This window comes from Lissotriton vulgaris, chromosome 8 (genome assembly GCF_964263255.1).
Source record: "Lissotriton vulgaris chromosome 8, aLisVul1.2, whole genome shotgun sequence".
Lineage (NCBI taxonomy): Eukaryota > Metazoa > Chordata > Amphibia > Caudata > Salamandridae > Lissotriton > Lissotriton vulgaris.
Window position 1 is genome coordinate 285,848,204 of NC_141696.1, and position 25,051 is coordinate 285,873,254.

The window sequence follows — 25,051 nt, forward strand, 5'->3', positions numbered from 1 at the left end:
CTGCTTTCAGTCCACTATAAATAATTCATGATTCAAATCATAAAGGCTTAAACACAGCATTTTTAAATAGATCAAATGACAGAACAAATACATGATTTTGGACGGAACTTGTTGACTATGTTTGAGGATTACTTTCAAGAATTAGTTTGTTTCTGTGAAGTACATGATTTCTTGTTGCATAATTTTATCCTCCCATTATTTCCCAGTATTGTGCTTTTCCTATCCTGATATATACTGCCAGTCTCCAACTTTAAAGTGCCATGTGCACAAATATACTCCTTTATGTTTTTCTCCCATAGACATTTTATCTATGGAGTGCAGTCCCATTACCTCATCGAGGGCCGCTAAAAAGCATAGTACTCTTAAATGAAGAATTGTTTAATGCTGTGTCAGACTGTTGATTATATGAATGTTAGGTTATTTGGAGGAGGTGATGGAGTTCAAGGGGAGGAAAATCAGGGGCATTGTTTGCGTAGCTGTCAAGGGCCTCAACATTCGGGTTGGTTTCACCAAGGGTTGTCTGGTATGATACTAAGACCTGGGGCCAAAGAACAAATCTTGTTGGGTGTCTGTGAGGATATAGGTCAAAGGTGGATGGAGGAATTCCCACCTGTTTTTAGTGATAATTTGGGCGGGATTCGAGGTTTTAAACACCAAATCAAAATAAAGGATGGAGCTGGCCCTATTAAACACAAACTCAGGGGATGCCATTCAGTGTGAGAGAAGATCTGGAAAAATAACTTAAGAGTCTGTGTGACAAAGGTATAATTGAGGTAACTCAATCTTCATTATGGCTATCTCCCTTGATGGTTGCTCGCAAGAGGTGTGGTCAACTTTGTGTATTTGTGGACCTTAGGTCATTGAACAAAGAAATTTGGGTTGACTATCGCCCTTTGCCTAAGATCAACGACTTATCTACAAGCATAAGGGGAGCAAAGCTGTTTTCAAAACTCAATTTGGCTAGTGCATAGCACCAGGTGGAACTTCAACCTGATTCAGGGCACTTGACTGCATACGTTTTATTGGGCCTTTCCTAATAATGTTGAATGCCTTTTGGTTTGGCCTGTGCAGCCTCTGTGTTCCAGAAAGTAATGTACAATCTTCTCAAGGCGGTGGAAGGGGTGTTAGTGTTTCAGGATGATGTCTTAATTTTTGCTGAAAATGCCAAATCTCATGATCAAATTTGGCAGATCATGCCAAGCTCGTGGAGAGAGTAGACGATGTATAGTCCTCCCTGACTTCTATGTGACCCTCCTTGGTGGCCATACAAGATCAACTAAAGATCCTGCAGACTAAAGTGGGTGGCCTCAAGGTGAGAGTGGAGGATGTGGAGGGGCGCTTAAGACGCAATACCATCCACTTCCGGGGCCTCCCCGAGAGGGTGGTGGCCCCAACAAGAGGAATTCTTTCTAGAGGACTTGGTGTCACAAATGCTTCTGGCCAACCGTATCCCTAAGTTTTGCTTTTGGAAAAGAGCACACCATATTCCTGGCCAGCCCCCTGTTGTGGGGGCCCTTCCATGCCCAGTGATAACGCATCTGCTGAATTACAGGGACAGAGACTTACTCTTGCAGCTGTTCCGAGTGGAGGGCCCCATGACTCATAATGAGAACATCATCCTAACGCATCTTGACTACAAAGCAGAGGTCTAAAAGCATCACAATACATGTGGAGCAGTAAAAGTGTAACTGTGGAACTCGGGACTCACGTATGACCTGCTCTTCCCTGCGATGTTCAGGGTGGTAGATGCCAACACAACTCACTTCTTTTCATCCCCAGATGAGGCCTGGACGTGGCTGCACACAAAGGGAGTTCAGGGCAAGTCAGGAACGGAAGGTGAAGACCTGCAAGGATGGCTCAATGGGAGACCCAATGCCGCCCCCTCCTGCGCAAACCCAGAGCATATCCATCTGACTAACAAGTTGCAAAAGAACGAGCACAGGTAGTGCCAGAGGTCTTGCTTCATGGTGCTAATTGATTTCAAGCACTGGCACCTGACCCCAACCAGGGATCCATGCTGGGTGCTCCCGGTTCGATGACCTCAGATGGGGGCTCTACCATTGCTTTGGTAGGGTCATCTTGAAGAGAGATTCCGGAACAGTGACTCTTGCCGTTCTGGTTAGTAAAACAATTTGAGCTTGTGCTGGGGTTGACGGATGGTGGGGCGATCACTTTGGGGGCACCTAGAGGTCATGTTTGACTGTCAGAAAACTCTGGGGCGTGTATGCTCCGTATGGGGTGTATAGAACAACAGGAGAGGAAGGGAACAAAAAGAACACTCCTACTCCTCTCAAGCTAAGGCCAAACAACAACAAAGGAGTGTATGAAAACGTTATATATACGAGAAGAGCAAGCATGTATCTGCATTCACTGTAACAATGTCTCGTGAATGAAAACACTTTCGGTTTTTCTGAAGGCCCTCATTCACCAACCTAGTTGGTGACATGCTTCATCATCGGGCCCAACCAGGAGTGGCCGAATGCCACCCAAGTGTGCTGCAATGCCAGATTACTACGGAGCTGGTTCAGTGATTGGTGAAAGGTGATATAAGTGAATTAAAAAATGTCCAATTAGGTCAAAAAAGTGTTTGATTTGATTTGCCAATTGAACATGAATAAAAAAGGTGGGGGATAAAGGACCAAATTAAAAGTCTATTTTTATCTCAAAGGTGTTGGTCAACATGTTTCTGCCTTTAATTGAACAGTTTGTCAGGCTTTCATCAGGACCAGTGTGATGTGAGAAGAACCCCGCCGGTATGGGCGCGCTAAGGCCCACCCCTAACCTGGAGCTACTAGTGTAAAAAAGTCTAAAACACTAGATGGATTCACTCAATTGTGGAGAAAAACCAAGTTTATTATAAGTTGCTAATACTAAGTGCACCATAGGTCTCAGGAGGGGGGTGTTGGTGACTTGGCACACCGCCCTTTCCGCCAGGCACCAGTTCGGAACCTGGACGTAACCGCTCTCACCGGACCCAGAAATGTGTCCTACAGTTATGTACATTGCACTGCTACGGATGGATTGGTACCCCCAAACCTGGGATGCAGGGCCTTGAGGCAACCAAATACTTCAGGCAATGGACATCCATGACACATCTTCATGATATCTGGTGAATGGGCCACTCGGGAAATGCAAAATACATCTATTATGATCCAGGGCACCAGATATACACTATGCTGGATTATATTTTTTAACATGTAGAGTTCTAGCCCCCTGTGCAGAGCTCGGAGTACTTAGGCTGGACAACATCAGATCATAGCCTCCTTAAGGTGACCTTTCACTGGGGGAGGACAGGGTGTCAATACTGACCTGGCATTTGCTGATGGAGGCCCTCCTTGATGCAGTATACAGGGACACCATCAGTGGCCATCTGTTCCATTACTTTGAGGAGAATGAAGGCTCCTCCGAGTCCAAGGGCTTAGAGGGGGATGCCATGAAGGTGGCTATGAGAGGATATTGTATTATGACTTCATGAGGGGAATGGGCAACCATCATTCGAAGTGAGCTGGCATTAGAGAGCACACCTGTGCATACTGCATTAGAGGCAGTAACAGTGGTTGACGCTTGGGCACGGCTACGTGAACCTGGCTTGGTAATACACAGATGAGGATAAACAAGGCTGCATGCTGGCACGGCTCCTGCACTCTGCAGTCCCTATGACTATTATTTGGGTGAATCACAGTCCCACTGGCAATGTTGTGAACTCCCAGGCACCTACATGTGAGGTCTTTCTCCAGTACTACAAGACTTAGTATTCTCCCCGGACTGCCTCTGGAACTACAGCACCGGAGCTGCCCTCCCCCACCTTTACCCCCTGCAGTTCCAGAAACTTGAGCAACCGCTACAACTCGAGGAATTACAGGTAGCAATATGCTCGATGGCCCACAATAAAGACCTGGGAACAAATTGGTTTCCCAGTGGAATATTATGCAATGTTTAGGGCTAGCCTTGCACACAAGTTGCTTGTAATGTAACAAGAGGCACACCAGCAGGTTAGGCTGCCGAAATCTCTATGTGAAGTCCTTATAGTGCTGTTACCCATATCTGGCAAAGAACCCTTGCTGTAAGCTGCTATTGCCCTTCAATATTGACTATAAAATCTTGAGCAAAGTACTGGTGAAATGATTTCTCCCGATGCCCAAGACGCTGGTCCACCCCAACCAAAGCGGTTTCATCCCCCATAACACGGGTACGCTGTGCCACATTATGGGTGCTGTTGAAGGGTCTGTGAAACTTCCAGTGGTAGTCTCCTCAGACTTCAAAACAGCTTTGAAACCTTTGGGTGGTCATATTTGTTGCTAGTCCTGGAGGCTCTAGGGATGGGTCCCGAGTTTCTGAGATGGGTTGTTACTTTACACGGCACCACAGTCATAACTGGGGTTGGGACATCACATATCTCATCAGTTCAACATTGGTAGGGGTACACATCAGGGTTGCTCCCTACCCCCTGTAATCTTCACACTGGCTGACCTGCTGCAGGCAAGAGGCCATGACTGGGGTGTGGCAGTGGGGCGCCACTGGCGCCCCCATATTTCAAGATGTTTCGTTATCTCGGGGGGAACATATACCACACTGACAAGGACCTTATCAATGGGAAACATGGCAGAACTCTGACGTCACTGAGGCAGTCCTTGGCTTTTAGACTCACCTGCCACAATCCCCCATGAGCCGGGCATCCATAGCAAAAATGTTAATACTCCTGCGGTTCCTCTATTTCTTCGTGATGGTACCTTTAATGCCCACCAGGGCCTTTTTTGGGGACTTATGGTGATTAGTCTCTGACCTAATATGGGGCGGATCGCGGATCTATACCAACACTCCAGCGATCATTAATGGAAGTTGGTCAGGGAGCACCCGCACTCGAGTTCTATTTCACAGCTGAGCAGGTACAATGGTATATGCACTGGCTAGTGGGGGACACAATGAGTGAGGGTAGGTTGGTCAGAGAGGAACTTGGTGGTTTAGGAATACTGGAGTGGCTGTTATCACCTGGTGGCCCACCCTGAGAAATGAGTAGATTGACAAGCATCCCGAAACACTGTTGGGCCAGATGCATTCAGCCACAACACAGCGTGCAGCCTTACACACCACAATTACCACTTTGGAGTATGCCATGGATGAGGGCTCTCCATGGCTCATGACATTGTACCTTCACAAGAGTTGGGGGAATCCTGATTGGGAGACATATACAACGATGTAGACCTGCGATCCTTTCAGGATCTGCAAAATGTCAATGACATGGGAGCTGGCCCGTTCATGGCCTACAATGCTCCCGTTCTGGAGCATGGGAAAACCTGGATGGTGGGTCAGGAGGCCCCAAACCTACACCATGAGTTGCAGTAAATACTGATGCACAGACTGGGGTGTAGGACTGTCACTGTGCTATATGCAAGACTACCAGCTGCGGACGCGGATCTTGCTTTGCGTTGTCTGGGGGCAGTTCTGACTGCTAAGAAGTGGGGGGTGGCGCTCAAACAGGTAAATTTGGTGCCCTGCAATGCTTGTCTGAAGATCCCTTAATTCAACTTTCTTCATCACACTTACCTTATGCCATATCATCTAGATAAGATGTTTCCGAGAGGGCCCCAATGGGCCTCCGATGTGGTTATCGCAACTCCACCTTCTTGCACATAGTGTGGGAATGCCCCCCATTAGCAAAGATATAGGTGCAAGTAATGGAACAGGTGTCAGAGGTGATTGATGTGCAACTACCGCACAACCCCCCTCTTTGCTTGCTTGGTATTGCCAAGCAAACAAAACGCACAAAACATTATTTTAAAAAAGCTGATCTTTCAATGACCTTCTTCAATCGACTATTAGCTATGTCATGGAAGGAAGTGCATCCACCCCCAATCTACTACTGACTCTGGGTTGGGCTTAGATGGGTGACTGCCGAGGCTGACTTTATGGGACACGACTCATGTGCTGAAAGAGGGGGTTGCTGCCACCCTATGGGACACATATGTGGTTAAGCTGCAAGATGAATTAGATGCCCCTGCTTGATCAGTAGCACAGTCCAAAACACACCTGATCACTATGACACTTGTGATGGTTTCCGTTCTGTCAATTATGGGGGGTGGGCCTGAAATGCGATTCCACTGTCCCCAGCACATGGGGAAGGACCTCACCCTTAGACGCCCTGGAAGAGGACAGAGCGAAGAGCGTTAGCTTATACATAGCACTCATAGATGTCCCAGACGCTTCCCACTATGTATCTTATCTTTTTGTTATCATATGGTTAATAACATTGAGTTTCCATGGCCACCACATTTTCCCGAATTATTTAAATGTTTTAGATTGTATAATTTAGACCATTGTTGTAGAATGGATATATATTAATGGGATTAAGCTCAGGAATATATTGACCTAGCGAACCGCCCTCATACGGGAGCTAAAACCGAACAATAGAAATTCGATCTACATACGCAATACATGTTTCTTCATATTGCTTATAGTTCCATGTTATGTTACTGTGATTTCTGCTGTTCTATATGCTGATATAACTGCTATTATTTGCCCGTGTCTTGGTTACTGTTGTACCAACTTGAAAAAGCCAATAAAGAAATATTTTAAAAAAAACAAATTAGTAAACCATTGGTCAGATTTGCTCAACCAATGCTTGTCATAGTTGTCTATTCAGGTTTCCAAGATAACACAAGTTGCTTGGCTGATTTGTTGGTCATTCGTGCTCTTCTAAGGGCTTGCCACAGTAGGGGTCCTGAGGTATTTGGGATCAGACATGTAATCACAACTTTAAACAAGCATTTGCAATGCAATAGGTCTCGCATTTACGCGAGTTTGAGCAGGTGACATTGCAAATAACAAAGCCTTTTATTTTTGTTTTCGCTTTTAAAACAGAAATTAAAGGCATTGTCATTTACAATGCCAATAGCTTAAACTCGTGTAAATGCGAGACCTATTGCATTGCAAATGCTTGTTTTTCTTTCTTTTTTTCCCCCATTGATGGCACAACCTTTGACAGTATTTCAAAGAACAGCTGATGGCAGATGAGTGCCAGGGCGTCCGGCTAGAAATATGTTTAAAACAGATTGTTCTGTTTATTCTCCGACTAATGGTGTCACGCCGTGCAGCGTTGAAGTGTTGTTAGGCATAGGCACCTGTCCTTTCCTTGTTGATGCTGAAGCTCGGGCACGTAAGTGCCGGGCACGTGCTGGCTTCACGCGGTAACCTAGCTCTTCTCGTGAGCTTCGCTGCCTTCTGCGCGTCGCCTCCCAAAAATTATGCCCGAAAGTTACACCAGCCACCGTTGCCTACAAGATTATGGAAAATCTGTTTCCGCTGTCAAGTTGGGCATTCCATTGCACCTCGTCTTGTTTGACTCATCCGTTTTGCTATTTCGTTTTCCAAAAATTGGATCAATGTTGACAGAATCAGCGCCGACTTCTTTCTTGCCTCTCCTCCCAGCCGATATTGGTTCGATAACATATTACCAGTGAAGCAAATACAGTGGCGAGCTAAGTGGAAGACTTTTTTCCTTTATTAGATGCACACCCGACTGAGATGGCGACTGGCAGCAACTGTAACCCCAAGGCTCCCTTCCATTACATTTTTGAAACCCCGCATGCAGGATGCACCAGCTATTTCACTGGCGCAGTTTCTGACTGGATTCAATCTCAGACGGTGGTGTTACCTCCGTTTTCCTCTGAAGAGAATACCTCATGCTGAGGTAGCTTGCGAGGGGCCATCTTTTAGCCTTATCTTTTCAAGTCTTGATATGTGATCTCGTGCATTCCTATTCAATCAAGCAGGGGCTCAATGTGTAAAGGGATGACGCCGAGGACTAAAAACAAGTTCCCGCTGGGCCGCCGCGCTGCCTGCGACGACCCGGAAGCGGTTGGGCAGCCGGCCAATCGCAGCGCGGCCCCAACCGGAAGTCCCGCCCCCATCGCGGCGCAAAGAGAAGAGACTGTTGCGGAGGAGGAGAGGTGAGTGGGGGTGGGGTGTGCGCGTGTGTCTGTTGTAGTGTGTCTGTGCGTGCGTGTGTCTGTCTGCGCGTGTGTCTGTTAAAGGGGGGTGCGTGTGTGTGTATGCAGTGTGTGTATGTGCGCATGCGTGCGGGAGCCTTTGTGTGAATGCGAATAGCAGGCAGGGCGACGCGACGTGCGCGCTCACGAGCTGCAATCTCCAGGAGGACAGGCTCGTCACAGTCTGATGTCCACAATATTCCCAGAAAAGCGGCAACATAAGTTGTCTCGCATAGACAGCAAAAGCTTCGCTTTTGCTTTCGTCTAGGCGAGACCTAAAAAGACTTGGTGGTCAGTGAGTTTCCTGATTCAGAAAAGGAGGTAATACTAGTTGTGCTAAATAAACAGGGAATGACAAGCAGTATACAACTGGGAAAACTGAACTGATGTGATCCGATGGCTGAATTGGGAACAGGTTTTGGGGCCACCCTGATGTACATGTTAAGCAGGATTGGTGTAATGACAGAGTCTTGTGGCACTCTAGTGCTAAGTGGATATGAATATGCAGCAAACAGTGGGTAGAAATGATCTTTATTGAGAAATAGGAAGTAGATCCAGTCCACGGTGTTATCTTGAATTCTCATGCAAAGAGATGATGAGGGAGTGAGTGTCAGGTTTTACAGGAATGCATGGTGGTGAGGGAAAGAACAATGAAGATGCAATCACTGCAATCCTAATTTAACAAAGTGTTTCCATGCACCCTTTAAAGGCAGTAGATGGCAGTAATAGAGAAGAAGAAAGACTTTGCTAGGCTGAGCCAAACTTACTGAGACTCACCTCTGGGTTCCAAGACAGGACTTTTAGGGCAGAAGTAGAAATGGCAGTATAAAACCTGCATTTCATAGATGCATGGCAACATTCCACATTGTTTTGGCTACTTCGCCTAATTTCTCACCTGCTTCATCCCTATGCTTTGCTTGTATTGTTCTTTTTGGTTCCCCTCCCTGACCCTTCTGAACTTACCTTGACTTTCCCTTCACATGCACTTGCTGGCAGAACTTTAAAGTTACCTTATTTTGTGGATTTGTTGGAACTTGGCACTTTGCATTCTGGAGCTTCAGTCTAGAATCCTGGTCACACACAGAGCTCATCAATGCTTACCCTCTCTGAGAAAAGGGTAAGGTTAATACTGAATGCAAAATATCACACACAGTGTATTCTTGTGACCAGTATACTGATTATTCTGTGCTGGGTTGTTTTTAAAAGCATCCAGAATTATGGATCTGTGAAGGACCTGAGCCAACATATAGTGTCAGTCCTTAAACAGTGTCTCTGATGTCTACCCCTGCCCCCACTTTCCCCCTGATCCATAATTGAAGTATGTTCATTTCAACTGGAAAGGGTGGGCGATTGGGATTCTCTGTGGGCCACTTTTGGTTAGCTTACACTATCTCCAAAAACCTGACAGTGAAGTATAATAGACCATGCCTAAGGCATGAGGGCAAGAAGCATCTGTCGTTTACATGTTTAATTTTCATGTATGCATTGTGGTGAACCGTTGTCCAACTCATACATTCTGTGATAATAGGGACGGGAAACGTCTGGTTTAAGTCTAATGCAAATAAGACTAAAATATTCATTGATCACGTAAATTTATTGGGATTCCCCAGCACTCTTTCCATCATTGGAATATGATTTGATTGAATTTTTATATGTGGTCTCAAGGCACTTTTATTATTAGTAGTGTATGCATTTTGTATTTCAATTCTTCATTCAAGTTTTACAATAACAGTCAAAAAATGGAGCAAGTTTCTCCTACTAGTTACAACACTCTTATGTGTTCCAAGAACAAGGCTGGCAAAGAGCATAAAGGAAGAGGAATAAACAATGGATATACATCCATCAGGAAGGTATAGAAAGAATTTGACAAGGATGAATCTAAATAAGGAAATCCAAGGAGAGCAAGAACATATCCTCCAACCAGCAACAGTCCCATCACCTCTTCTACCGCCAGTTTCCTCGAGGTGACTGTGCAATGACTTCCCCTACAACCCAGAGATCTGACATGGAAGGATCCATCTACAATTGTACGGGAGGGGTGGAGGGGGGCGTGAGCCATTACAGTTCACATCAAAAAGCCTCCCGACCCCTCTTCAAATTGCACCATCTTATCTTGTACTGTATATACCAATCTTTCAAAGGCTGCCCCATTTCACTCATATCATCCAACAAGCTAGGATCGGGACCTATGTTGCTTTCCATAAACGTAGAATACCCATTTTTACGCCACCTGTTCGTGTGTGTAGTAAGCGGAAGTTGCGGAACCAGCTCAGAGGTGTTGTGCAGGTGAGCCAACCTGGTGATGCGATACAGCGTATGCACTTTGATCTCTGTCTGATAAAAAAGATTGTAATCACCTGTTAAAGCCTTGCACCCTTGCACCTTAAATCAGAGGTCACTGCTCGTGTGTACATATGTATTTTCCATATGAACATAGGACATACAGAACAGAGCAATAATTGTACTATGACTAATGGCTTGGTTGGCACCTATTAACACATTATTTTATCTGAGGGAAGTGGAATTTCTGAATAATTACAAATGAATGTCAATATGTTAGCAGATTGCTTCAGACTAACCTTTTCAGTTGGCTTTTCCTTGACCCACTCTTCACACACAACATATAAAAAAATGTTCGCTCTTTTTTTGTTGTGCAGTTATACTCTTAGCAATGGATAAACTAATAAGACACCATTTGTTGTTTAGATCATATTTTTAATGTTTTCGTTTTCAGAAAGGAAGAACGCTAACACCACGTTTGTGCAGAACTCTAAAAAGAGTGAGAAAGACACGTATAACAGAAGGCATTGTCACCTTGAAGGTAATCCCCTTTTTTTAAACCGATTTCAATTCCCTTTTCCACTGGAACATAATTACCAAAACTATTAACACAAAATAATACATTTTAGAACTTGACCCTCATTCTTCTGGAGTTTCAGTCCAGATCCCAGGTAACACACGGAGCTCATCAATTGAATTATTTTATAAATGTATTGTTTAAGATGACATCGTTTCTTATAGCACATTTATTTCCACTTCTTTTAACTTTCTAGATATTGTGACCTAAATTAACAACAAGAATTGACAATGACAATAGGTGTAGTTCTAAAAGAAAGTGGCTCTTCTGTTAATGATAGTTTTAGGCACTGAGGCATAGATTCATGAAGGTAAAAATAGCTCGCAAAGGGGCAGATTCTAAGAATCTGCCCCTTTGCGACCGGTATTTTTGCATTTGGGATGCATTATCCCAAATGCAAAAATCGCTAATTGAGAATTCGCTAAATTGTGATTACTTGCATTTAAGGAATCTCAAATTGAGATTCCTTAAATGCAATGCATCAAAGTTGAAAAATTAGCGATTTCACTAATAGGAGTAGCAAATTACCATGAAGTTCAACTTCATGGTAATTTGAAAAAACTTTGAAAAATGCACCTTTGTCCATTTTTCAAAGTTTCATGTTGCGCACACACATGCCCTAAGGGCATGTGTGCGCGCAACATATGTGCACAGATCAATTTCAGGGGTGCAACAGGGTGTCCTTTGGACACCCCTGCACCCTTGAAATCGCATTCTCAATTTGCGAGTCGCTAACTGGGATTCGCAAATTTAGAATGTCTTCCCATTCATTCCTATGGGCATCTACGCCCATGGGAATTAATGGGGAGGTATTCCTTAATTGTGACTCGCAATTTGCGAGTCGCAATTAAGGAATTTTAAGAAATTGCTATTTTTTGAGCGAGTTCTTCCTGCATAGCATTTTGCTATTCCTTATTAGCGATTCCTTATTTTTCGCTAATAAGGAATCGCAAAATCGATGCTTGATGCATCTGGGGGTTAGTAAGCCATTATACATGCAGCCTGTCACTCATTTTTGCACTTATGCACGCTTTCATCCACCCACAGACATGATTGTGTTGCATTTAAATCCTGTAGCTGGATCTGCAAAACTGTTAACAAGCAAACTCTGGAAAGCTTACTTAACACCACGACTGTCTTCGACCACAAGAAGAAATTCTCGGTCTATGTTATGAAGGTTTGCAGAGTGCGTAATCATCCTAGAAGGTATCCTGGCACAGAGCATTTGTGAGTCTACCCACACCTATGGTCTAGTGGGACTACTCAAAATAGCAAGGTCTCCAGCTTCCTGTAGATATCAAGCTTCTGGTGGAACTCAATAAGTGAGGAGGAGGATCTTATGTGCAGGTCTTTCCATGGTGTAGGAGTGAGCCATGGTGTAGGAATGATCTAGGCTCAAGGTTGAACAATCTCAGAGTGACAAATAAAGCCTGCCTGCACCAGGCCACACTCCTCACACCTTGCCCTTGCACTAACATGTCCTAACACCACACAAATATTTGTATTTGATTTTAATGAGTGCCCAGGAGCCAGGTAAACACATTTCATTGTATCTTGTAGCATACTCTTTCACAAATAGCACATAGTTCCTGAATCCGCTTTAAACACTCTGGTGACATGTGGCCATCAGGATCACATTCAAATTGAAGACTATGGCAGGGCTTTAAGTGGTCCGGGTCTCACCTGGTCTGAGCACCGGCAGTTTTTTTAAGGGGGCCTCGAAAAGGGTCTCTATCGGGCTCTGTTTTGTGCCCGGGCACAGGCGGTACTGTTTTTTTTCGGGACCGCAGACATCGATGTGCGCGTGGTGAGCGTTGCAAGGGAAGGTAAATCCTTTAAAGAGAGTCATTTTCTCTATGGATTTCCCTTCTCTTTTTGAATCTCAGGAGCAGCCACATTGTCATGGTGTCACCACCAGGGCTTTAAGTGGAAGTGTTTTCAATATTATATACAAGTCATAGTTGCTGCTTATTTATCTTATGCAACTAGCAACCATTGACAAAGCCAACAGTCCTGACTTGTCGGTATGATGTGACTTGTTGTATGATATATCTGGACGCAATGACAGGAACAGCAAAATACAAGTCGGGTGGCACACTGTGCTAAACCCAGATTTTTAGCTTACTTGTTTTTAAGCCATGCTCTTAATTACATTGACCACGCACCTTTGAGAGACCCCCAGTTTTTTCATTCCACTTAAAGCCCTGACTGTGGGGATCCTTGTGAGTCCCTTCCTTCAAACCTAAGTTGAGGATTCAGAAATGTTCATGTCTGTACCTGCTGTTCCAACTCTAAATGGAAACATTGCCAACACAGGCTCCTAAGTGAGAGACTCCACGCGGTTTAACATTTAGGTATGGTTTGCCAGACAGATACTGAAGGATAAAAAGGGAGCAGGACCCTTCATTTTACTCCCTCCTTGATGACATTCTCATAGACCATTTTCTTGATCTATATTGCTGTTCAGACACCGCTTATTTTAGACTATTTAAGATGATAGTCAAACTATGTAATGACGTTTCTAAAATACTGAAAATATTGGGAGAAACCCTTTACTGAAAAAGGGAATAGGTCTGTATGTAGGCAAGAATTCCCTTTTCCTTTTTTGTTGGTTATGGACTCCTATCTCACGAGGGTCTTGGTTAAAGGAACTAAACAAGGAAGGGCTTAGAGTTTCAAACAGATTAACAAATTTACATTATATGTGATATTTAAGTGTTAAATTGTAGGCAACAAGCAGTAGGATACAATGAGGGTGGAGAGGCAAGAGGATAAATTATATCTCATTTGTATTTATTGGTTTTTCCGATAGTCATATTAAAAACATCATTTTATTCCTAAAAGCATTACATCATAAAACAATTCATGAAGAAAAAAGAAAAAAGAATATATGTCGACGCGGCGTTTCGGTGAAAGAAATCGTCACCTTCTTCAGGACACTTTTTTCATTAAAAAACTGTCTAAATTAAAACAGAAATTTAAAACACTTGTTACACAAAAGCTACTATTTTTTTCTTTGATTTTACACAAACATTTTGGCTAAAGGAAAAAACCTCATGTTTCAAGTCCACACTCCAGTTTAATTTGCACTTCCAAAACATTTCTATGGATTGAACTTATTGTTCCGTCTACCTCACATCATCTTTTATAATTATATTGTAAAAAGGGAAGTTTCACAAAGCATTTCTTATTTTTACTAAAAGCATTAGATGTTCTAGCGTGCATTTCTTATATTCATGAGACTTCATTTTAAACAAAACATATACATAGTCATACCATATTTGTTAATCTGTAAACTCATATTCTTGCTCTAGGCTTGTGTTACACCTCCACCTGCACCATGTGAATTCTATATGAACAACATTTTTTTGTATGAGAACATACCTAATTTGGCTACTGGTTACCCGCTCTATTCAATGGGCGATGGGGATTTTTGCGGTTTATTTTTGCGGTTTATCAATCGTATCTGGAATATGAAACAAACCAATCAAATTCAAATCAACAATCTTTAGTTTTTACTATTACTTGTTTTTTTAGGATTTATTTTTATACCTGCAGACTGGATTAATTTTCTTTATCCTCAATCGTTTTAGAACTTTCGCCCTTCTATCGTTGCCCTCCTTGTGATTTTTCAATTGTCACTGTTAAGATATGAAGCCATACTGTTATGTAGTATATTCTTCAAAGAATTCCCTATTTCATTAGGACTTTCACTGCAAATCTCAAGGTCTTACCACAAACTTTATTTTTGCATTTATTTCCTCCTCAGTCTTAAATACACCTATCAGTGCTACAATTCTCATGCTGGATCTTCTGAAGTTAGTAAGTAATGTTGTAGGTACCAAAATTATGAAGACAATAGACTATGGTCTAATGACAGTGTTAACTTGTCTTCAAGTCTTTTTTACTGAAGACAATGGAGTAGCATTTTGTCCTCTAAAACTGTAAGTACTGAGGTGGAAGTGTGCAATGAGGATTCATGACATTTATATGATTACATTACTTCTTGAGTGTAAATTCCATTAGCTTTCCATGTGTAATTTACAGCGTTCTATGCCTTTTTATGCTCTTAAAAATGGCAAATATTGTGTGCAAGGAATTTATTTGTTGAGCTCAAAGTAATAACTACTGAACATGATCATGAAAATAATATTGGTCCTACAAGAATTACATCTGCCCTATGTCTCTCTTACATTTTTTATTTTATTGGTATTGCACTTGATAGAGTGCATGTGAATAACCTTAATTTTTGTATAATAACAAAGGAGCAATAGTAATCAAATAACAGAAGATGGCAGCTTTACAAATGTACAATGAGGCACTGTGGCACCAGTTTATTTCCCTCAATAGCATTGTACTTAAAGTATTAAATGTCTTTTGTGCTCAAAGTTCTTTTGTTTTAGGAAAAGATTAGACCTCCTAAAACTAGAGTGTCTTCCTAGTGTTCAAATTCAACCTCACCCCCACACCCAGTTGCCTGTGTTTAATATGCATGGTCAATATCAACCATTTGAGTCTGTTTGAATTCTTGATGGGACATTTAACCAGAATGATCCTGCTACTTGCCCTTTTTCAGTCTCTTTGGTTTCCCATCAGTGGGGAACAAATACAATCACTTCTAGAACATCACCTTCCCTCTTCCAAGCATTATGTAATTTGTAACTCATACAGGAAGGAGTGAGAGTTTTTTTGAGCTGACACTACTTTTTTATGCAAGACATTCAGCAGTTTCACTTCTCTGGATTAGAGGATCAGTTTTTACGTTTCACCAGGCCACTTCATTATAGTAAATAATGCCTTGGGGCAAAAACTCTTCTGACTACTGTGTGTCTAGTTACGAAAGGTGGTTAGAATGTAAATGTAAATGTGCTGGACTTGTAAAGCGCACAGCTGCTCGTAAGCGTCCCGGCGCTTGCTTAGGGAACCCGTCCTGGTATTCCCCTGTGAGAAGCCACGGCAGGGTGTCCACAAGGTGAAAGCCAGGCATCCCGCCGCGAGGGGCCGTAGTGGAGATTAAGCAAGCTATTGCCCAGAGTTGCAGAGTGTGAACCCGTGAGTTGAGTAGGCACCAGAGCGAGAATTGTCGAGTCCGTGGAATTTTTGAGCCCGAGACCCGCCGAGGCGGGGAATCGAACCCTGGTCCACGGTCGATCTCAGCTTCCGGGTCTGCCGCCTCTAACCACTGAGCCACGCTTCTAGAAGACTGCTTCCCTTGCTAGAGTGTGGTGTCACGGAAGCAGGTCTAATGCTAACTAGCTCCTTCCGCTACTTAGAATTGTGCTGCATATTTAACTAATAGTCAAGCCTTGATGCACTTTGGAAATTACCCCTCTCTCATGACGCTCTATGGAAAAGGCTCATGATTGTGGGAGTTGCGTGACCATCTTTTCATATAATGATAAGAATGCCTTACCATATGTTGACCAGAGCTGTTTCTAACTACATCATTGTCCTGAAACCTAAATACTCAAGAGTCTGAGAAGTTTTCAGTTGACAAATCCTGAGATCTGTGTTGGACTGCTTCAGAAGGGGTTGATTGGGGTGTGTTCCTAGAGTTAGATGCTGTCATTAGTGCCTGGTGTTGGGAGAGGAAGGTATGTGGAGCACTTTAACAGCTAGCCTGGCCCAGTGTGACAATTAGAGACTTTAGTCCTGAAGAAAAGACAGGGGACTTCTTGTACTTCAGTGGGCTCTTGTAGTGTTACCATTGCATGCAGATTCTGATGATTTTCATAATGTTTTACCTTCTTTTGTTATTTATATACTTGAATATGTCCTTACGGTATTGCTGGGGTGTGTATTAGGAAACCAAAATGAGCCCTAACAAAAATGTTCAAGGCAGCACACAGTTCATGAGGCTATTACTAGAAGGAGCCAAGGGGCATGCCTGCGCCGTGACAGCACATCCTGCTCTGGAAGCAGCCCCTTAGCCTGTAGCCTACTGGGAAAATGTCAGTGTCACAATGGCTAATTCAGCACTGGCCACATATGCAGGGTTAGAAAATGCAATATGTTTTTAAAAATAAAGTGTTCCTTTCTACAGTAACTGATTTGCCATCATCTATCCTTCTCCAACACCTGTTAAGAAAACAAAATAAACGTGTACGCTTTTCCACACTTAATACATCACTTTATTTTGGACCATTCATTTGTATGTTTGGAAATGCAAATACAGGTGGGAAACGCATTGCCAATGTTTGTGAATACTCACAGATTTAAGTTGGTGCAAGGTTTCATATTGTTTTCATTAGATTTTCCTGATCCTTGTCCTAGGGAAGCTGGCAACCTTTTTACTAGTTGTTACTGAGAACGTGGAAAATCTTTGCATGCTTTAGTGACATTTATACAATCAAAACAGAGTTTGTGAATCACAAATTTTGCAGGCAGACTGAAGTCATTTCCGATTGGTAAGCCTGACTTGAACATGGAACATGTTTCTTTTTAAATCAGGCCCAAGGGGTAAAGAAGAATGCTTGTGAGCACACGTTTTCAAACTTGCTTGCTAGTTTTTATAATATAATTCAAGGTATTTTGATACAAAACATCTGTATTTTGAGGTTTATTTGAGGCGCCTTTCCAGAATTCATTTGGACATGTAGCTGGTGGTGTCGGTAGTATTAACTTTACCTGTATGAGTGTGCATCTTTAATAGCCATAAACACCTAAATGTTAAATACCATTTACAATAATGCATTTGTATTCTGTTTTTTTAATCAGACCTGACTGAATATGAATTTCCGAATGGAGATACGACTCATTTATTTTCAGGGAAGACCACAGCTGAAACTCCAGGCCAGGTAATTAAATTGTATAGAGGCTATTATATATTATAATACGGATTGTATCAGGTAAATATATGCAGCTCATTTAACCCTCCAAACAATGGGTTATATGCAATTTCATAGAAAATCGATTTCATGGAATACCATTACTGAGAAGCCATTTCATTTAACTGTTTAATGGACATTTTCAGAATGAATGGCATTTTCCTTTTTGTAGAAACCAATTAATAGAATGTCTTTTTGGTCGAAATTGGCCCTTGAATGCTTATTTTTTAAGTGCAAATACAATGGTTGCTGGTTTTACTTTCAGAGACAGTTTTGTCAGAGAAATGTATTTCAGTGTTTTACTTCAGTGGACATTATTTCATATTAATGCCATTTACATTGTCAAACAAATACTCCGGATGCTTTTAATTTGCTGGCCCTTCACCACTTGTAAATACCATCCAATGCTGATCTCTGCTAATCCATCCCTGAGCAATAAAACCCCAGCACACCTAAACTACTTTCATCCCTAAGGCCTAAAAGACCTTTTTAACCCACAAATCCACAATACCTGAACCATAAAACCACTCCCTACCCCTACCTCCATCCATTCCTGCACTCTAAAATATCCTTTCTACGCCTAAACCCCAGTCATCGCATACTCCTTAAAACACCTTAGCACACCGAAACTCCACCCCTCCCTGAACCCCACAAAGCCCTCACCACCCTAAAACACCAGCCATCCATGACTCATAAGAATTTCTTATCACCCTAAACTACTCATCCCTGAATCCTAAATACCCCTTTTTACATCTAAACTCCACTCACCCCTGAATCCTTAAAACCCCTCACCACACTAAACTACATCCCATCCAGAACCCTAAAAAACTCTTCACCACATGAGCCACTACCCATAGTTAAATCCTAAAAACCCTCACCAGCCCTAAACTATGCTCTTCTATGAACGCTAAAGCACCTCAAAACCTTTACACTCCACCCAAATGTAAAATCACCTAACACAACTAAACACCAATCATCCATGAACCCTAAAAACCTCTCACCGCCCCAATACACTTATTCCTGATGCCTAAACACTCCTCATCTGCCTAAACATTACCCATCCATGAACTTAAAAACCTCACTGTAGCGCTAAACTCCAGCCAAGTTCAATATCATTTTGGATTTTTCCGTAAAAGTGTATTTCATGAAAAATGTTTTTTTTGTATTCCTGTACAATTATCTTTTCTTGGAATTAGTTTTCTAATATTTAGTTTTTTCCAATGGGGTTTCTCACTTTCTGTTTTCCATGAATTCACACAATCACAGAAAATGCAGTTTACATGATCAATCAATCAATATACATTTAGGGAGCGTGCAGCTACCTCAACAGAGGTGTCCCACGCTAAAGCAACCTCACCAGTGCCTTCTGTATTACCTGTAATCTGTGAATCAAGCAGGCCAGAAGCCCAAGGTAGAGGCTGTTAGCATAATCCAACTGAAAGGTCAGCAGAGTGTGGACAGTGATCTTACGGCTCACTTTGGCAGAGCTCTTATGAATTTCCTAATAGATTAAAATAAGTGGAGGAGGAGTTCTGGCAGATTTGTGCCGTAAAAGAGAAATCAGTATCGAACCTGATTCTAAGATTTCTCATGGAATCAGCCAGAATTGGGGGAGGGCTCAGATCTGCGGGCTACCAGAGATTAGATGGTGGAGGTGAAGCATGATTAAAAAACAAGACCTCGGTCTTATCAGCATTCAGTTTTAAACAATTATCAAACATCCACATTGAGATATTCTTCAGACATTACTTGAATATATTGAAGATTACCGCTAAGTGTTCTTTATAGGAAAATACCAGCTGCATATCATCCGCACAGGAGACTACCTTCACACTCCAGGATAAAATAAGGGTGGCCAATGGAGCCAGGTAGAGATTGAAAAGCAGCAGGCTCAGGGCAGAACCCTGTTGCACCCCGCACACCAGTGGCATCGGTGAAGATTAAAATAGTGGAAGAAAAACCTGTTGAGAGCGGTCTTCAAGATAGGACCGAATCCATGAAATTGCCATCTCCTACATGCCTTGGTGGCTTAATCACTTCAACAGGATCGGATGAGCAACTGTATCGAATTCTGCAGACAGGTCTTAAAGTACTATGATGGCTTAAGCACCACCATCCACGGTCGCTCTCACTGATCCGGAGACTTCTAAAAGAACAGTCTCAGTGCTGTACCCTTCTCAGAAGCCCAATTGAGAATGATGAAGGAGATGGTTAGCTTCTACAAAGTCAGTAAGCTGTCTCTGAATCACCTTCTCTAGGATTTTGGCCAGAGATGTCAGCAGGGAAATAGGTCTAAAATTACTGAGCACTCCAGGGTCAGCATTGTTTTTTTTTTTAACAAAAGCAGCAAGCACTTCAAGAGTTTCGCCAATGAGTCTAACTGTGATATAGGGAGAAATTCCGAAAAGTAGATGGACGAATCATTGGTCAATGGTTTCTGGATAGCCACTAGCTCCACATCCAATGTGAATAAGGAAAAGAGTTTCTGAATTTTTTCTTCAAAGAAATCCGACAGACTCAAGCAGAGGGTATGAGAGGGATGAAAGGTGCTATCCATAGCTGCCTGAGAGGTAAAGGATTTAACAATATAAAAAATGTCTTTAAATGAATTTTCTGAGTTCTCAGGGCGACTCGCAAAGTATTCCCTCATCTTACTCCGCATTAATTTGCAGAATTCTTTCAGAGCCTCCTTTTATGCATTTTTATCCTCAATATTGTAAGACTTTCTCCAACAGCGCCCTAACTATTTACAGAGGTTCTTCACCAACCTAAGTTCGGCTGAGGACCAAGGGTCCGATGGTTTAGATCTGTAAGATTCCTGAAGCACTATACCCAAGATCTCTCTATTAACTTTCCTGCAATTCCTCATTATTTCCACAGTTGTCTTGTTTATTACTGGCGTAGCCTAGAAGCTAAAAGTGAATGGAACCAAAAAATGGTCCGTCCATACCAGAACAAGAGGGTCTTCCACTCTAACATTTTGATTATTTGTAAAAATTAGGTCCAACGTATGGCCTGCTCTGTGGGTTGGTGAGGTTACCCCCTGAGTAAGACGTTAAAGTTAGCTGGGAAGCCTCAGGCAATACAGATCATGAATGTGTAGTTTGAAGTCTCCCAGGACTGTAAAACTGGCATATTGTAATATAAACTGAGCAATAGTATCTCAAAGTTCCAGGGTACAAGTATAAGGGTAATCAGGTGGCCTATAAAGTAGTAGTCCCGCAAAGGAAAGGGATGGTGAGAGCTTGACACAAAAGATTCGGCCCTCAGCATTGCATATTTTGCCAAGCCTAGTTGTGGAGACCTCACAGCTGTCTTTTAGAATGATAACAGTGCCACCCGACCCTATCTCCACCTCAGTTAGCACTCCCTGCCCGCGGTCCAAACAGGTCATGGGGGTGCAGGGATCACCATTCAAGGCAAGGAGTGATTCTCTGTACCATTTGATGGCCTGGACGTTCAGAATTTGGGCATTGTGGCTGGCTGCAGTCGGGACGCGGATGGGCGCATAAGGGCTGGCACTTGGCGCGCATTCAGCGAGCCAGATGCGTGCCCGTTGTGCACGTCTGCATTGAGGCTCTCATTAAATAGGCACAGGGAAGCCAGTCTAACAACTAGGCTGCTAACCCTGCAAGATGGCGCCTGGAAATGGCCACTCCGAGTAGATGAAAGATGGCGCTCCACTCGGAACCAAACAGACTGAAACAAGACCGACTCCCTTTTAACTGAGGTAAGTGGAATTCACAACAATAGATACGATCAAATTTAAAATTAGGTCTCTTTCAGGTAACACAAGTAATTATAAAATAATCTCTTTGCAGCAAGCACAGGGCCCGATTCACAGAACTAACTTAAGACAAAATCCTAAACTTACTACCATTTTGGTATTCACAGAAAGCACTTACTCATTTTGGTATTCACAGAAGGCACTTACTCATTTCGGTATCCACAGAAGTTAAGAGTCCTAACTTTAGGACTCCTAAATTCCTTCTGTGAATACCGAAAGTCTTAAAGTTAGGATTTTTCTCCGTTTAGGAGTAGTAAAGTTAGGAATCCCAGTCAGTATTTTGGATCTCGGTTTTCTTCAGCTGGTCTGTTGCGGAATTCTGCAAATACACAGAACTATGGGCAGGAAAACAGGACCTCGGTGTGTAGGGACTGAGCCTTCCTACCGCTTCAGTACCCAAAATCCCAAAACCTACTAGCTATAGTGTCTCATTCATTCTCCTACATAATCACGAAGCTACAAATGATTAGACAACCCAGAACACAACACTCCCGATTCTCTCAGGAATCGCAGCAGCAAGACTTGCCCTTTCGCTTACTCACTTGTACTTGTCCACAATAAGAATTGACATAGTCACTGTTTTTTTTGTGTTTGTTTTAAAAAAAAATAGTTTTATATAGCGCTGGCTAGAGCCGTAGGCAACAGAGCGCTTGCATGAGTTACAGCGAGTTACAGGTTACATTGTTACATCACTTAAATCAAAGAATCACAGGGGGAGGAGGAGGGGAGAGGGGGGAATACACAACGGGTAAAACAAGGAAAATAATGTCAGATGTCCGGCTGGGTAGGAGACGGCTGAGAGGGTGAAACCAGGGCCAGACTCCTCTTTAGCTGCATATGACAGCTCCACCGGGCATCCGCCAAGGTTACTTGTGCATCGAGGTGAGTACAAACAGTTTTGGTAACTGCCCAGGGGGCATCATCAGAGGTCCATCAGAAGTTCAGAGGAACGTTATTATGAGTTATATATAGTGCTGGCTCGACCCGTAGGTATCAGAACACTTTACATTAGGCTACACACTGCTACAGAGAATGAAAACAAATACACGTTGTGTCAGAAATTAAGCAACAAATTGGGAGAGCAAAGAAAGGTGAGACAAATAGAGAGGAGGGTAGGGGGAAGTGTGAAGGGGGAGGATGAGGGAAAAGACAGCAGGAGAGACAAAAGGAAGTCTGCCCAAACACCGACTGGGTAGGTGATGTCCGAGGAGGGAATCCACAGCCCGTCTCCACAATAGCTAAACAGGTAGCTCCATTGGGCATCAGTCAGATAGCCAGGTCTCAACTGATGAGGGAAAGTTCATAGAAGAAAGTCCAGTGGATAGACTGGGTGGGAACTGTGAGCAAGGACGGGTGAGGGCAAAGGTCAATAGCTGGAAAGAGGAGAAGAGCAGAGAGGAGGGAGATGGGGTATGTAAAAGAGGAGAGGGGAGAAAGGTCCAGTAGAGAGAAGCAGGAGAGTTTGCCCAAAGACCGGCTGGGTAGGTCATGGTCAAGGAGGGAAATCCATAGCCCATCTCCCCTTTAGCTCGCGAGTTAGCTCCACCGGGTGTCAGTCAAAATGTCAAGGTCTCAGCTGTTATAGTTCAAAATGTTTATTTCAAGTATAGTGCTCTTTAATGCAGTATATGAGCCACTACCAGCAGCAAAATGCATAAACCTAAAACAGATAGCATTGTAGCAAGTCCATAGACTATGAAGGGGGATGTCATTGGATGCAGAGAGTGGATAAAGAACTATAAGGCCTAACCACCCTCTCCTTGGGAAAAATAAGTTTTATTATAGAAAGGAAGATCTCTGTTCTTTTTCAACTGACCCCATACCTTAGTGCCTAGACGGTAGTTTTACATCATAGGAACAGCATAGCTCTTCTCCCTGGAAAGGTCCCTCACCAAGTGTATTTTAAACCAGCATGCATCCCGATAATATCAAAGCACGAGTTTCCAGCAGCCGCAGCTGTTTAGCATGTTTTGTCTAAGTGCTAGGGACTGACCAGAACAGAATAACAAGGGGCATTGTTTATCGACCTTGCACACCGTGTCCAGACTAAACTCCAGGAACAGGCAGAGAACGCAGAAAGCAGACTGTTCTCATGTGAAAGGCACAAACAGAGTGAAGTAAAATAAAGTCAAGTAGTAACGTGCGCAAAAGCAGCATCATGGCAGCAGAGCTACTGCTAATTTAGCAATGTCGACAATGACCCCAACGGCCATATGACAGGTCAAGGCTTGAGGCTGTAGCCCAAGAGTGCCCCATGAGACCCAATACCGTTTCTGTCATGTCCTGCTGAATTGGATTAGCTGCTGCAAAAAATCTTTGAGTGGGAGAAACTTGAGTCTTCAGCAACCAGAATTGCACCTTTGTCGGATTGGCTTGGTAGGTTTGTACTGGTCCGCTGGAGGTCTTTGGAACCAAACAGTGTCTAAGTCCCAGGTTTTCAGTGAGGTATGAGAAGTCCAGCCATACACAGTCAAGGGTTCCAGGCACTCAGGAACAGCACTTGGTGGGTCAGGACTCACTCCAGCAGAGGCCAATGCAGGGTCCAATGAAGTTGCAGGAGAAGCCTCTTGTAATTTGTTTTGTGCCTGTAGCTTTGACAGGAGGTCAGCCTTATGACCCTTATTGTCCACTCCTGGTTATAAGAGAGAGCAGCTACAGTCCTTAGGAGCTCTTATTAGGTCTCACACAGCAGATTCTAGTCTTCTTCTGATCTTCTTTAGGTCCAGTAATGTTCTGAGGAGGGTGCTGGGGTTGCCACATTTACACCTGGAACTGCTCTGTGTAGGTGACTCCTGGCTCCTCCCTACTCAATGAGATAAAAGTCCAAGGGGTTATCCTACCCAACTTGGCTGGATTTTCTATGTGCCCTATTGCAAACAACCCCACAGTGCCCCCCCCCCTGCCTAAATCCAAGATAGGGAAACCCTTCTCCACTTGTGCAGAGCCTGTTTGTCCGCATAAGCGTGGCCAGGGAATTAAGCAATCCCTCCTCTGTGGTCACTTCAGGAACTTCTAAGGGCAGCTCCCTTCCAAATGGGATTGGAGCCTTCCTAAGTGGAGACGAAAAAGAAGGGGCCAGTCCAGGTGTCATTTGACATCTAACTGTGATAGGGGAAGACCCTTTGAACTTAATTAAGTTCCTGGGCACTGCCCAAATAGTAATCTTGCCAAAGGGAGCAGTTTTACAAATCATAAAGACCTTGAGCACTCAGAGACCTGTACCTGTAGATTATTCAAATTAGCCACCAGATGCTTTAGGTTGGCAATAGGTAACTTTCTAAAAGTACTGTTTGCTTAATATTTAATAAACATCTGACTTCACCAGTGAATTGTGCTTTTAGTAAACAATACAGAGAGTTCATAAACTAAATGTACTGCTTGTTCCTAGCCTAAGATAGCAATATTAACTTAATAGTGCATCACAGTGTATCTCTATGGATCAGCCAACTTTGCTACAGTGAAAATAGCTTTTTGGTGCTAGCCACTGTAAGGACACGTTTAACATCACATTTCTACATGTCCTTATTTTAAATACCCTGCTCCCTACGTTATGGAAGGTAAAGTGTGCTTAAGGGTGACTTTATAATATTTAACG

General features: G+C 43.1%; 1 protein-coding gene across 2 annotated transcripts in view; it reads left to right on the forward strand.

Moving 5' to 3' along the window:
* The window catches only part of SAMSN1 (SAM domain, SH3 domain and nuclear localization signals 1), a 523,635-nt gene that overhangs the window by 111,539 nt on the left and 387,045 nt on the right, over positions 1-25,051 (forward strand). For both annotated transcript variants that reach the window (XM_086934054.1, XM_086934053.1), the window contains exons 5-6: positions 10,720-10,806; positions 17,560-17,639. In XM_086934054.1, the coding sequence (XP_086790180.1) occupies positions 10,720-10,806; positions 17,560-17,639 (167 nt within the window). The remainder of the gene's footprint in view (positions 1-10,719; positions 10,807-17,559; positions 17,640-25,051) is intronic.